This window comes from Condylura cristata, unplaced genomic scaffold (assembly GCF_000260355.1).
Source record: "Condylura cristata isolate star-nosed mole 26May11 unplaced genomic scaffold, ConCri1.0 scaffold00012, whole genome shotgun sequence".
Taxonomy (NCBI): domain Eukaryota; kingdom Metazoa; phylum Chordata; class Mammalia; order Eulipotyphla; family Talpidae; genus Condylura; species Condylura cristata.
Window position 1 is genome coordinate 48,283,994 of NW_004567113.1, and position 15,891 is coordinate 48,299,884.

Here is a 15,891-nt window from a genome sequence, read left to right on the forward strand (position 1 = left end):
CTCTCCGGCTCCCAGCGCCGCGGACGCCCGGGGTCGAGCTGGGCAACCAGCTGCTGCGCGGAGCAGCCAGACCCGCCAGACCCGCCGACTGACGCCCCTGGAGCGGCTGACTCCGGAGTCCTCATTCTGCACCCCGCGTGCCCCAAGATGAATGTGAGGAGGGTGGAAAGCATCTCGGCTCAGCTGGAGGAGGCGAGCTCCACAGGCGGTAGGATGCGCGAGCACGCGAGCGGGCGCCCCGCGTCCCCCGCCTTCCCTCGGGGCGGACCCCCTACTTGGGCTGGGGGTGCTTGTTGCCTTGGCTGCATGACAGACGACTACCTCTGCGGGATTGGGAAGGGGGGTTGGGAAGGGCGGGAATGGGGTCCACGGGAGAGGGGGTGCACGCAGAGCCGGTTGGGGAAGGAGAGGTGTTTGAAGTGTGAGTGAAACTCGCCGCTGGCGGGGTCCCCTGCCATCCTGTGCCTACTTTTGCCTTCTCTGAAAATTCCCGATCTGTTTATGTACCGACCTGACGATTTCAGACCAGACACTTGCTTCCCCTAACACCTGGGGGGTTGGGTGGGGGGTGGGGAGTAGCCGAAATAGTGTTGATCTTCTCCCTCCACTTCTCCTTTATGCTCCCAAACATTTCTTCCTTAAAACTCCATTTTCCTGCCCTGGTAGCCTATGGGGAGTGTTTCCCGGCTCGGGTTCTTGGGCAGGAGCGCTGTCTTGTTTTATTGCTAGCTTGGCTTTTGTGTGTTCTGAGAGAGGGGTTCTTAGTGACTCCTGGGGATAATTTATAGGCAGTACAGCCTTGGAGGGGGGCCTGGACAAGAAGGGGTGCTCAGAGTGTCTGCAATTCTGCCAAAGCAGGAAAAGACCTGTTGGGGGTTGGTGGTGGTGGTGGGGGGGAAGGTTAGTGAGCACTATAGAAAAAAAGGGACCTGCCTTCCCTTCCCCAACAAAGTGTAGGTGGTTGAGTCGATTTGTGATTAGGTGTCTTTGAATTGTAAGGTTTTGCACAAGACCCATAAATAGACTGAAGGTGCTGTGGGGTAAATCAGTGATAAGAGCTGGTCACTTCCCAGATTATGTAAGGTGAGGGGTTCACACTTAAGACTGCAGCAGACTTTGCATTTACAGGATGAAAAACTTGGACTTGAGGGCAGTAAAGGTGCAGAAAATGAGTTATTTTCACATGCTAGCTTTTTAAATGTTTTTATTCAAACGGAGCCTCTTCAACACTTTGAGTCCATCACCCTAATGTCTGGACGTTGAGGTATAGGATATCAATATTTTCCCAGTAACTAACCCATTGTAGCTGGGTGGACACGTGTGTGTTTATTTTTGAAGATAAAAGTTCATTATAGGATGGAATAAAAATCACTATTAAAGATCCAAATTTGATTTGTAACCATGTTTAACTCTGGTTTTGCGTGTGGCATAACTGTCACTCATGGCAAACCAAGTGCGTGTAGGATATATATCTTCTGAAGAATGCTGGTAACCTGTAAAAGAATGCTTTTTCCCAATATGGCATTTGGAGTGTAAGAGGGTTGAGTAGTTGTTGAATTCATAGTCTCTATCTCTGCATTTCCCTTTTCTTTGTCTAAGAAAAGGAGAGGGAGCGTAGTTGTCCTTTAGGAGACTTGTGTACAGGCAAAAGTGGAAACAGTGGTGGGAGGATTGTAGAAATGGAAGTCTTAGGAATGGGTGATGGTTGGGTCCTGAGTGATTACAGCTTTTTGACTGGGTCTAGTGTTTAATTGACCAGAAGAGGATTGAATCACAGCTGGTCTTTCCAGTGCCAGAGGGGTCCATAATCTCGATTTGTTAGGAAAAGGAGAAAAAAGAAAAAAATCACATCTAGAGAGTATAGTGCAATTTTTAAGAAAATCAACCAAACTTTTATTGCCATCTCTATAATCAGCTGGAGTTCATTGTCTGGAAAATAGAAAGATGTTAGCTTTTATCTCGCCTAAGGTGAGCCCAAAAGTGAAGCCAGTGGCTTGGATTGATTTGACACCTGTTTTTGAATTGTTTTCACCTTTTATGGTTAATTGTCATATTAAGCTTAAAATACCTTTAAGTGTCTTCCTTATTCTTGTTATCATTTCAAGTTTAATTTTAGAGAATGACCCTGAAAATATGTAGCACTTGATTTTCACCAAGTGCATGCTTCTGTTCTTAGGCTACCTGGGCTCAGATTGAAGGTGGTTTATACTAAACTACTAGGGTAGAAAGGATTGCCATTCTTGAAGGTGAACTCTACCTTCAGCTCTTGTTTCAAACAAAAGCCTCTGGCCTTGTGTTTGCTTTTAAATAAGTGGGATCTTTGCATAAAACGATGAAGATGATCTTTAGGAAATACCCCTGGGGTGGAGGTTTCAATAATTTTAGCAGAATTTAAACAAAATGTTACTGAAAGATCAGACTCATAGAAAGATATGAAGATAAGGTATTGTGTGAATCTATTTTATGACCTGATTCTAGAGCCAGAAAACAGTAAACAATGCTTTACTAAAATGCAAAGCCATAAAAAAGAACACACACACACATACAGGAAAAGGAAGACAGGGAGCAGAGTTGGGTTGCTTTGCTAAAACTAATACTACAGCTAGAAGTCAATAATACAACACATAACGTATTAATGATACTAACTGATCAATATACCACTTCTAAGCATTGTGGTTGAATTAACAGTTTGGTTTTCTTTAAATTTGGATTTTTTTCCTTATCCTGCCAGCTAAGTAGCCTCTCTCCAGCTGTCAAAATGCCCAGGTTTTACTAATTCAAAAGCTAATCAGAAGGTGATCACAACTTATCAGAACTTAGAAGGGCCCTGGGTAATAAATCCCTTTCACTTTAACAGTTAACACTGTTAATGCCCAAAGGGACAGAAAATGATTGCCGTGAAGGTACATACTTTTTTTTTTTTTTAAACCAATTGTAGTGCTTACAATCACCTACCCTCTCAGCAACCTCCAGATTAAACCTGGAACACCTGCCCAGAATATATTTTTTAGGCCTTTCTCTATTTCCATTGTGCTTCCTGTTATAAAATCAAACATATTCCTGCCATCAGTGAAGAGACAGAGGGAGATAAGAATTCAACATTTATTTGAAAGAAAATCAGAAATAAGGTCAGAGTGGGAAAAATATATAAAACTTTTCATTTGTGTCTTTAATTTGTGCCATTCAATTTAGTGAGGACAGAAGTTCTGTGATGGAATCTGCAACTAAAGTCAGGAGAGAAATATTATGCCTCAGTCATGAAGTGAAAATTCTCATTGATGTTTCATTTTTTGTTTGAGGGTTATGTATCATGATTTTGGCTTCAATTTTGTGTTGATTAAGGATAAAACAATACTCATATTATTAAGTCCACAGGGGTAATAGTGAAGAGTGTATTTATTCAAACCCAAGAAAAGTTGGACTTTATATTTTCTCTGTGTCCTTAAATGTAAGAAACATAAGCTAACGCAATGAGTAGATGTGTAAAATCCAACAACTTCATGTCTGTTCTGTGCTTTTTTCTAGTCAATCAGTGCTTATGCAGAGTTTCAGAAAAGAAAGGCATGAATAGTTTGGAAATTAATGAGCCAGGCATTATAAAAATATATGTGCAAGATTTCTGCAGAACCAGAGGCCGATAGTAGTTGAATCTTTCAAGATATATTTTGGGCTTAAAGCATATGGTATTCTTTGCTGCATTGTTTTCCTGTCATTGTTTTTCTAGAACATGTGAACATTATTGCTGTTCAATATTTCATAGCAGAGTGTGCTTGTTTGCTTAATAGCTTCTTTTCGTAGGGATTATTTCAAACACATTAAAGTAGGGGTGTACGTGCATTTGTGTGTGAGAGGAGAGAGAGAGCACTTACTTTATTCAAGAGTGTTGACCAATTTTGAAACCGTTTTCAGATTATATATGTACATTTGTCACATTATTTATTCACCATTGCATGTGATCGCCTACTTCTTTGACAAAACTGTTCATTAACTAAAGGTCCTGGTCTTTTCTCACCTCGTATCACCCTGAACTCACCTCCATGCTTAGTGCTAGTCACCTACCATATTTTGAGGACTGTGAACTCTGTGAGAATGGAGATGTATGTTTGGCCTGCCATTGTGTCTTCAGTTCTAGGGTGACTCCTGACATGTAATATTTGCTTAACAGCACATGCTTGTGGAATGAATGGGGTCTCCCTTTACTTTCTGGGAACCTCCAGTCTGTGTCTTCCTACTTTGCTCAGATCTCTTTTTCTGAACTTTATTCCTTTGTATCTTTTGTACAACTTTTCACAAAGTTCTGACTTAAATATTATGCAAAACTTTGACATCACTTAATGTATACACAGCCACTTCCTTTTCTGTATTCCCTTTCCTCTTTGACTGCACAGAGAGAATTGGGGTATAGTGGGAAGGGCACAGAAATCGGGGCAGGGCTGAGAGAAGATCCAGGACTCATTCTCACCACTCAGGCTGACCCCTTCTCCTTGCCCAGTGTCTTCACTATAAGCTGTTCTATATGCAGACATATGCGCATGGCATTAGAAAATTTAAAAAAAGAGACTCCCAGTGTTTAAGCATAAATGTTCTCTGCACATTATGACAATCTAAGGAATAAGTTGAACAAGGCTATGAATAGAGTTTTGCGTATTGTGCTCCAGGCCTTCACGCCCATGGTAAGGGCTGGCTTCCTGCCTGAGCCTGTACAGCAGTGGGGTATTGGCCCTCCCACTGCAAGTAGGCTGCCCACTTAAATAATACCCTTTGCGTATTTCTGACCTTTCAAAATTGCTCTCCCAATTATTTATTTAGGTAAAAAAAGAAAAAAAAAGTAGCCAATCCATTTCCCAACAGTTCATAACTTTTTGGTTACCTGCTTGGATTGGTTGAGGGAAATGGCCCCTCGTGCATTCAGGCAACATCTGCTCATGAATAGTGAATAAAACGTCTTTAGGGAATTAGAACTGGCGTTTTTTATAGGTCTCTACTTTAAAAAGGTTTTGGAGGAAAAATAGATTTTCATCTCCAGATGTCAACACTTCTTAATATTTTGAAGGATCTTTTGAGTGAAGCAGTTTATTTAAGAAATGACAGTATCTGCAGCCCAAACGGGAATCGAAATCAGATTTGGCTGATATAATAAGTACTTCAGTCTAATGACTATTCTCTTTCTTTCTCTCTGTGGTAATACAATCTGCGAATTATTGCAAATGCTAAGGTGAGCCCAGAGACATCTCCCCATTTTTAGTTCTTTTCTTTTCCTAGGACAAGATACTACTTCCAAACCTGTCTCCTTGAGTTTCACAATTCAATTGGTTGAACATAACACATGTAACAATTAAACTGAGTTACATTTCAGAATGCATATTCTGCCAGAGACTTGACTGATGGTTGACATTTGTCATTTCTTGTATTTCAATGAATTTTCATTAAGATGATATGAGACTTGACTTACAAAGAACGGTATGGTTTATACCTTTTCTCCATGTTCCGTGTAAGATGGGAACTCCGGAAATGTGATAAATGAACAAAAGGATCTATTATGGTTCTACCTAAGATGAAGATGCATCTGCTTGGTTCTAGGAGGGACACACAGAGTTTGCCATTAGAAGGCCTACTATTAACTCAAGAAATGCTTCCTGAGTATGCACCAAGTATGTATGGTGTCATGGGGAGAAAATAAGTAGCTAGACATGTATATTTTAAAATATTGATATCACATAGGTAAGGAAGAAGGTGGAGAGATATACTCTAACCTATTCCATTTTGGACCTTGAGTCTTTTTATTGTTATGTTTGTAGAGGAATAGAGAAAGAAAATCCAGTAATACAGAACTAACAGACATTTCAAAAATGACCCTATCAAATCCAACCCTGAGAACAAGCTTAAATTGAGCAAAGTTTAATTTAGAGAAATTTCAGTTTACTCTAGCAAGGTGAGAATATGTGAAATAGCCACGAGAATAGTATAGCTTTTCCTCTTTCTTTTTCTGTAAAATGGTGCTAATCCTATTCCTTTGCAAATTACAGAAATGGATTTTCTAATGATGAAATGAGATTCATTCAGCGAATATTTACAAAGAAACTGCTTGGTTCTAGGAGGGACACACAGAGTTTACCATTAGAAGGCCTACTATTCATTCAAGAGCTGCTTCCTGAGCATGTACCAAGTATTTATAGTGTCGTGGGGAGAATAAATAGCTAAACATGTATATTTTAAAACACTCAATGCCGTCACAGAGGTAAGGAGGAAGGTGGAGAGATGGAGGAAAGCAAAATTACTTCCAGATAGTGTAGTGTCACTTCCGATGGAGGCAGTGAAAGCAAACAGTGGTAATGAACTTGACCTCTCTGTGGGGCCCTTCAGCAATGCTACTGAGAGCCCTGGACTTGCAAGTCCATATTTATTCTATTGATCATTTTCTTTCTGCCTTCTGTCCATCCGCTGTATGGGTTCTTTTTTTTTTTTTTTTTGGTCAGACACTGAAGACAGTGCCACTTCTCCAGCCCTTTTAAAGATTTTTGAAACCAGTGCTGCCAGAAGTCTATGAAGTACACTTTTTTATTCATAAAACAAATCTGATTTTGAAACCGGGAGAGTACAAAATGAGTAATAGCTTCTGTTCGAGAATAGTCATGAAGGAACTGAAAATGTCCAGCTCTCTCACTGTCAGCTTAAACAATGTCCTGGTAAAGGCTGAGGCATTTCAAAATAGTGTAGGGTTTGAAAAATTAAATAGAACATCACTCTAATTTTTACATTTAATTTTGTAGAGTCAGTCATTGATCATGAAAATATTATTATACCTGATCTAATACTGGGAGCACTTGTGGAAATCAGATTCTGCTTAGTCTTTCTCACATCTTTTCCAAGAATTCTGAATTCCCTCTCACATGACATCCATCTCCTCATCTCCCTTCCCTTGGAGCTGAGTCTGCTCCTCCTGAGGTGGGCTTTCTCCTTTCCATCTCTTTCCCTCTTCCTGCTCCTCCTCTCCTGGTGCAGGGCCATCACCTTTCCTGCGGAAGCCGGGATGATGGCGACACTGTGCTGGCTCTGAAACGCAGGTGCACTGAACTAATCTGCAGGTTGCAGGGGGCATCTTGAGAGGCAAGTATACAACAGCGAGATTGCAGACCAGGCATTGAGGGACGTGGTAACGGATGGTGGGTACCGCACGGAGGGAATTCTCCTGGCCGCAGGTTTATCGATAAGTCCCATGGTTGAGGAAGGTGTTGTAAGTTAATTTTACAGTCACCAATCTAAGCTGCAAAGCTGAAAGATAATAAATATTAGCACATCTGACACAACTTAAGTGTTGGGTTTGCAGCCACATGCTGTAAACCCCCTAGTTAAATTAAATTGGGGATGTGGATTTCCAAATGCAAATTAGTCATTAAAATAATTTCAAAATTGGTGTTCAGCTCTTAGGATAAATACTGACATTGCAGAATCTACATACACGAAGCTGGAAAGAGTGAATTGTGGAGATAATTTGTTGGAAACATTGTAATTTAAAACAGTTCCATTTATCCTTGGATACTTGAGCATGAGATGGTGGCTTTTCATTAATATTAAAATAGAGTTTCAGCTCTTTAGCAATGACAGTTGGAACTTCCTTCAATGTAATTTATCTTCTGATAGTTTTGGGAATATTTTTGAGAACATTATTCTGTAATCATTTATTTAAAGTGCTTTTAAAATCACTTTTTATAAGAAATGAGTGGAAAACAGTTTACAATATTAAAAAGAATTTTAGATATTTAGGGCATAAGAATTAAACTTTGCACTAATAACTTCCTTTTCTAACCAAGAACACTCTTAGACCTGAATTGCGTATTGATTAGACAGGACAGGTAGCTTACTCATTTTCAAAGGCACTTGCTAATACTTTGGTGTTATTTTGAGGTATATCCTTGAGATAATAATCTGAAGGAGTACACATAACAAACACATGGTTTGTTATGAGGTTATACTGGTTTTGCAGAATCACAAAAATTCCTAAACAAACTCTGTGTAGCAAAAAGACTTAGTCTATAGATTATTTAAAATCACTAATCTCCCTATCAATTGAGATTTCTCCATATATAAGTCTCCATTTATTCTTTGGTAAAGTGTATACTAACATCTATTATTTTCAAGTATTTTTCTAAGTACTAGAGCACAAATGTGAAAAAAAAAATCCTTGTGAAAACCTGAATCTAGTTAATGAGATAAGTCAATAGTGATTAGAATATGGAGAATCCTAGACTGACACCAAGCACAGAACACTCTGGAAACACATGTATGGAGTCACCCTCTCTGGACAGAATTAGACACCCCTCTACTGGGTAGGTTGGAAAGTGAGAATGAGTTTTCCAGAAGACAGTCAGATGAAGGATATTTTAGCTACATTTCTAAGACTGGGTTGGCACTGAGGCTGGGCTGACTGAATCTGGGCTGGTTCTGAGTCTGAGTTGGCTCTGAGGCTGGCTGGTTCTGAGGCGGGGCTGGCTCTGAGGCGGGGCTGGCTCTGAGGCGGGGCTGGCTCTGAGGAGGGGCTGGCTCTGAGGCTGGGTTTGTTCTGAGGCTGGATGGTGCCATCAGGGCACATGAGATGCTCAGTGTGGTCAGTTAGCACTGAGGTTTGGAGGGGAGCAGTGGGGTAGGAAGCTGCAGGTGTTGGGCAGCAGAGCACGAGGGCAGTATGGAGTGGCTGATACATGTTAGTCAAGCAGAGACATCATATTTGCACATTGCAGCCATGACTAGTGATGTGGGAATGGCCAGAAAGGGTGATGCCACAGCGGGACTGTGGACCTGCTGACATGGAGAGCAGATGAGACACATGGAGGCCAGTACAGCCCTGCTCGTGTGGCGGAGAGGAGCAGGGACCCATGAGGCCACTGAAGGCAAAAACACTGGGATTTGTTCACAGGTTGTCATTGGGGGTGGAAGAGAATTTTCAAGGTTTCTAGTTTGTGTAGCACATATTTACTGATAATGGAAACACGGAAGATTTGGTTGAAAGAATATGAGGCTCGTTTTATAACTATGAAATTTAAACCTTTCTGAGACATCATAAAGGTGATGTCCAGGTGTTTGGGGGCTTTGTATTTGGCTTTGAAACACAGCAGTGGGATTTAATTCTGTAGACAGTGGGGAGCCAGTTGAGTTTAGCAAGAAGTGACAGAATGAGGAGCATTCATTTTGCATAACTGTGTAGGTAGCATCACCAATAAGGACGTCATCAGGCAAGAGAAGCAAATCTTGGAGCAAAGGACAGTAGTGGGAATGGAAAGATGGCAAGATTGGTGACACGTGCCATGGGGTGACATGCTGAGAAGCCAGGAACACAGGGAGGAAATGGGCTTTCTACAAATACTGATTTTCAGGTGCTGGGGCAGCATCCAGGTCAAGCTGTCCTGAAGGTGGTTGGGAATCAAGGTGAGTTGATTTCAGAGAAGCTCTCGTTTATGAAGGAGCCAGGATGGTGATGGTTCATGTGTGATGAATGAGGCAGGCTGGCCATCAGACTGAGATGGGCACGCAAGTATGTGAGTCAGTAGCAGAGAGATAAGATAACTAAAGACATTCGACCAAATAGATGATGGGGCCCCAGGGTGAGAACCATGAAAATAACGGTGGGATATAGAGATAAAACCCGCGAAATTAGTTGTAGATGGAACTTAGTTTCTTTGTAAGTTGTCTATCCCTGAAATGTTCTTGTCCCATAACCTCCATGGGTTCACTTCCCTATTCAACCACCATTAAAATATCACTTCTTTGATGTCTACATCCACTATAACAACTCACCTCTACCCTGCTTTACCTTCCTCCACCTTCAAGTAAAAACATATTATACTGTTGTACCAAAATGTTACTTATATATTACATTATTATTTATGTAGAATATATCACTTTATTGATACACATGTGTAAATACCTTTACTTTAGGTGTATTTGCTTTTACTCTATATTGAATTCTCACAAATATTTGTTAAAGGGTAAATCAGTAAAGACAAACTATTCAACAGGTTGTATTGAAGATGAACTGAATCAATGGTTGTAAAAAGTTTAGCATGATCTCTGACAAAGTTAGGGATTTGTTAATATGTGTTGTGTTTATTTTTCTATTTATGTGGCCTGAGAAGCCCTTTTATCTGGAGGATGGTAAGCAAATGAGAGGTGAGATTGGAAACATGGAGGGGATTTTGGGGGGGAGTTGTGATAGAGTGACACTTATCTTCTGGGAGGCATAAATCTTTCCTGTAACACAGAAGATCAAGAAGGCCACCCCTTAGTGACATGTTAGGGAGTTGCTTTAGAGGAACTGAACTGTCATCTGGGTTTAGGGGGGCTTGAGAAAACATTTAGTGGGTGGCATGAAGGAATTTGTGGGGACAGCAGTTTGACAAAAGTATACTGCAAAGGTGAGAGACAGAGAAATGAGATAAGGGAGAGTCTAAGATGAGTGGATTTTATCCAGTGGGCAAGAAAGTTTGATGTCTGAGAAAGATGGCTGCATGATCACTGTGGTGCATTAGCGTGATTTGTCTTGTCTTCTGGTAAAATAAAGAGGAAAGAAGGAGAGCGTTTAGATGGAAAGGCCAATTGAGAAGACATCAAAGTTGTCAAGACTTTAGAGAGGATTGGGTCATTTGTTGGTGGAGAAGAAAATGAGTTTGGCAGGATATTGTGGCCTTATGGATGATCTTTGTAACGATGGAATATGGATTTGGGGTTAAGTGGAAGGTCAAGGAGGAGACCAGTGAAGGATGCGCCTTTCAGCTGCTCTATTCTCAAATTTCAGAGAAAATAAAGGCTTTTGTTTATGTTGTTAAGAGGTTATTGACTGGAAGGTGGAAGAAGAAAATCAAGTGGGTGGGTAGGGTCAAAGGTATTGCATTGAATATTATTAGATTTGCGGTATTAATACCTAAAATGACAGCCTGGTACAAGGGGCACCGAGTAGTTTTGAATAGCCTTTTCATGGATAAGTAAAATGAGGCTGAGTGGCCTCACTCCTACTCACACAGTTACTGTTAGGAGAGCCGGGGTATCGACCAAGCACAGGGATGTTAGTACACACTCAGCTTGTCAACTATTATTTCTCCACTCTTATGCCTGGAGAGACACGGTTGGAGGAAAGTAAAGGCAAAATACCTGAGGGCCATGTGTAGATCACAACCAAGGTAAAGATCTAAAGTCAGTGTCCAATCCAAGTATGCCCGCCTTGGAAGAGGGAGCCTGGATTAGCAGTCTTGGGAGTGGGGTAAGGAATGGCAACAGAGGTTACCTACTGGGTTTTTTAAAAAAAGATTTATTTATTTATGCATACAGAACTGAGGTACAGGCCACAGGTGCAGGGACGGTGAGAGGGTTCACCAGAAACAGAGTGGGGAGCAGAACAGGCAGACTGACGAAGTACACTGCTGAGGGGAGCAGCGGGCAGGTCAGGAGAGGTCTGCCACACCATGTGGGCCACCTCCAGGGTGGGGATCGAACTCATGCTGAAGTGGCTTTAGCTTCTTAGTGGTGCATTTAAGTGCTGCACTTTAACCCGCTGTACCACCAGGGAGGGCCTGGTTACCTATTGGATTTAGTTGAACCTGAGTTGAGAAACTGACGGAGGAAACTAATGGGAGCAGGCCAATGCCAGGGAAGGGTGTGGGGTCTCTCAGGCATTGATAATACAGCAGGTAAGCTATTGAAGGATGTGTGCTATTCTGTCCACAGATGTGGTTTTGGTCCAGAAAACATTCCTCTTGCATAGCTTTCTCCCAGCCCCTTCCTCCACTGCTTGTGATGCACCTGCACCCTCATCTCCATCCCACAGTCTGGGCACTGGACACAGGCTCTCTTGCAGTGACTAACCAGCAGGGACTAAAGAGCATTATTGCAGGCAATGGATTGCAGTCATTCTCCGACCTGCCAGAATAAGTCATGAAACCTTTAACTACTGTTCTGTAATGAGGCAGTTTAAATTAATTGGTTGGTTTCTGCCAACCCAGAGTAAAGAGACTGTGCATACTTCCAGGACCCAAAGAGAAACCAAATAGTTGTTGACCAATAGATAATGAAGTACCCTGAAATGTACTGATAAAAGTAGTCAAACATTGTTATCACCTTTAGATAAACATAATACATTTCTGTATCATCAAATGCAATAAACAAGCACTTAGGAAGTACAAAAAGAAACTCTTTCTCTCCCTCTATGGGTCTCCAGCTACATTTCACAGAACTTCAGTCCAGTCAACACATTTGGTTAGCTCATGTTATAAATCCAGTGTTGTGCTGGGGAGCTGGGACAGAGAAATACTCTCTGACCACACACAAGGCTGAAGAGGAAGAAGGACTTTCCACAGTGCGTTAAGAGCATGTGAGCATTTCTGAGCAGCGAGTAAACGATGCTAGAGCAAAATATGGAAAGTTTTCTTATATTCTTGGAGTCAGGAAATAATTCCCCTAAAGAGGGTAGATCTAAGTGGACATCTGGATGACCTTCCAAATGGACAGGAACAAATGTGGGAAAACATACTTGAAGAACTGAACAGGGTTGGCGATGGACATGAGAGATTGTCCATAAGGAGACAGGGGCTTGCAAGTTTGAGTTTCTTAAGAATTTGTACTTTATATTAAGGTCAGTGAGAAGTGAAAGGAAATAGCCAAATAACCTGTTGGTGTTTTCTGGCTTTGGTCCATACACTCACCAAAAAGAATACAAGGTCTTCGTAATGATTAGTAAAGCAAATATTGACCATACCTTATACTGCCGGTCTTTATTGTCCTCTCAAATTATTTTTCATTCTCTGTATCTTGCTGTTTTCATTTACTTAGGCTGACTTGCCAAACCTCAAAAATCCTACTTTGATTTCTTATTTAGAATTACATTTAGTTATTTAATCTCTAGGGCAATAGATTCTAGTGTGTTTTGATCTTGTACCTTTATTTGTAAAAACTCTTTGAGCATGTATCTTTATTTTTATAGCTATCATTAAAAATTACACAAATGTGTTTACAAAAGTACGCCCACTAATTTCTCGTAAAGCTTAACTGCCATTACAGAGAGTGGTAAACATGCTGGAAATTTGAAACTGACAGTTTGGGTTCTGTAACCTCTTGTGCAGGCACTTCTATTGATTCTTGACTGGCATAAAGAGAAATGTCTAATCTTCTAGATTTTGGTGAGTAGAATAGAGCAGGACATAGCAAGGAACTGTTAACAAAATTCCAGTATGCAGTTTTATCAATTCACTTCCATGAATTTATAGCCTGTAGTATACCAATAGCAGGTCTTAACAGAGATAACACTACTTTCCCATGCTGATAACAACTGTTCATCCTTCCCGGACACTCCAAGCCTTGTGCAGCAGTTTCCCGCTCTCCCCCAGCTGAAAACTTTCTTGCATGCCTGAGACTCTGCTTTGTCTTGACTGGTATACTTTGCTTTCTGATTATTATTATTTATTTATGATATACCCTGCTTTCTGATTATTTTTCACTGTTGCATGCATGATGGTTGCACCGATTCCAGACATGCCTCAATCTCTGTCTACAAGTACTCAGAAGTTTGGAGACATCCATGAGTTAGCATCTGATGCATTTTAAAAAGCACACAGTACAGGTTACTAGCGCTCACATAAGAGCATTTTCTGACTCAAGCACAGAGAGCTCATTGGTTGCCATTTCTACTTTAATGACCCATGCATTGTAGGTTGGACACTTGTAATTTGTGAAGAACCTGCATCAACATTGTCTATCCAGAGACAGTGTGTAATTCATGCCCTCTGCAGGATAGTTTCTACTGACCTTCAAGGAAAGGGGTAGTTTTCATTAAAACAAACTGAACCTTAAGCTTTCCAAGTTCCTTCGGTATGTGCATATTTATGTGCTGGGTGTATGTGTGTGTTGATGGCATAAATGCTGGGATGATCTGTGAGGACGTGTAAAAAGCCACTACAGTAGTGTGTTGTTAGTTAACACTCTGATTTCATCGTGAGCTTAATAATGGTTTAAACATCTTCATACCATGTTCTAGATTAACAGAAGGCAATTCAGTTCTCTGGAACTAGTTTCCATGAGTATGGATATTGTCTCCTTCATTCACTGTACAACCCACATACCTTGAATAGGACCAGACAATAACAGGCTCTCAAACATTTGTTGAATGAATGAATAAACCTTCACAGAAACCTAGCTCATTCTTGTTGGCCAGTAGGGGCTTGAGGGCCTTCAACTCTCAGTTCAGCGCCTCTTAAGTGCTAACATAGAAGCATATGCAAAGTCCAATGGGAGTTGAAGTCTAGGAACTTCAATTAAGGAATCTTGCAAAGGAAAGACACATCTTACCTGGATCTTGGATGATATATTAAGCTTTGCTCAGAAGAGGGGAGAAGAGGGACTTAGCAGTTGGGAAAAAACTGACAAGGTTCAGATTTGTGTGAAACTCAAGATGTTTTCAAGGAATGGTGAGGTTTCACATGGAACTGTATCCAAAAATCAGGCAAGAAGGATAGATGGTGACAGAGTATTTCAGACCCTTAAAGATCACATTGTTGGTTTTAAATTAAAATCAGAAGGCAGTGGTATTTTGTAAAGGGTCTTAAACACAGGATTGCAAATTGTTTGTATTTTAAAAGAAAATGATAAAGGTAGTTCCATAGAAACCAACAGAACTCACTGAGACAACCATAGGGGAGATTGGTGGTAGGGGGCTGGAGGTGGAGGGGCCCAAGGAAGTGTGGTGGAGGATTTTGGGGAATTGGTAATAAGGGTGGAGTGAAAAATACACATTTGTGGAGATTTGATGCTGTAATCGCTAAAACAAGTTCAGTGACATAAACTAACTTTATCCCAATAATAATAATAATAATAATGATGATAATGATGATGATGATAATAATAATAATAATAAAAGACTAATGCTTATGAAAAAAAATCAAATTAATTCATTGGAATTGCAGTGTGGACAATGTGGAAGTAGAAGATATGATTAAAGCAGTGTAGTAGGGAGAGATGGTGTGGTAGGTGTAAGAAATATGTACTAGGTAATACATGATTGGGTTGAAGATTGGGTTGAAGGCAAGGAAAGTAGGGGCTGAGGTTTCCTCACCTCTAACTGGGATCTTCAGTGAGAATTCTTGAGGATCTTACTGAGGGTGAGGTACTGTTAGAGCATGTAAGGTGAAAACGGCTGGAATATAACTTTAACACAGAGGGGCCTCAAGCACAGGGTTGGGAGCCAATAATTGCAAATAAAGCCATGAGAACAGAGAAGGTCACAACACTGGGGTGGATCAGAGCTTAGAATAGAATACGAGGAGGCAGAGTAAAATCGCTGGGATAAGGCGGCAGCAGAAACCAGTGATGGAACATACAGGAAAGGAAGGACAGCCAAGAGCGGTACTGTGGAAGCCAAGGAGGGAAAACTTTCCAGGACTCGATCAATTATCTTAAGTGCTTTGCATGGGTAAGTAAAATGAGAACCAAGAGGATTTGGCAGTTAGGAGGTTGGAGTCATTTAAGTGGTGCAGAAGCCAGCTTGTGATGGGTTTGGGTGTGAGCAAGAAAATAAGAAGTCGGCAAACTCTCCCAAGAAGCTTAGCTGTACAGATACGGGGGTCGATGGGGTAGTTGCCGAGAAGTAATGAATAATGCTTGTATTTGCTAAACCAGAGATTTGGCTTTGATGTTGTCAGGTGATGACTGGGCAGTGGAGAAAAAAAGGTTGGAAACATGAGAGTTGTGTTATCATCGCACCTTCACATGCTGTGTAGACCACACCTTGTGCATCAGTACAATCGCCTACTTCAGTTGAAACTCCTTCTCCAAGTACAGAAATGTATAGAGAATAGTAAGTGCCTGAGAATTTCCTACCCCACATTGATCATAATTTTACAAACTATTTGCTTC

At 41.0% G+C, this 15,891-nt stretch overlaps 1 protein-coding gene across 2 annotated transcripts in view; it reads left to right on the forward strand.

The window, feature by feature from the left end:
- The first annotated feature begins 6 nt into the window (after nucleotides 1-6).
- The window catches only part of KCNIP4 (Kv channel interacting protein 4), an 845,713-nt gene continuing 829,828 nt past the window's right edge, over nucleotides 7-15,891 (forward strand). For both annotated transcript variants that reach the window (XM_004681375.2, XM_004681378.2), the window contains exon 1: nucleotides 7-208. In XM_004681375.2, the coding sequence (XP_004681432.1) occupies nucleotides 148-208 (61 nt within the window). In that variant the 5' untranslated portion in view covers nucleotides 7-147. The remainder of the gene's footprint in view (nucleotides 209-15,891) is intronic.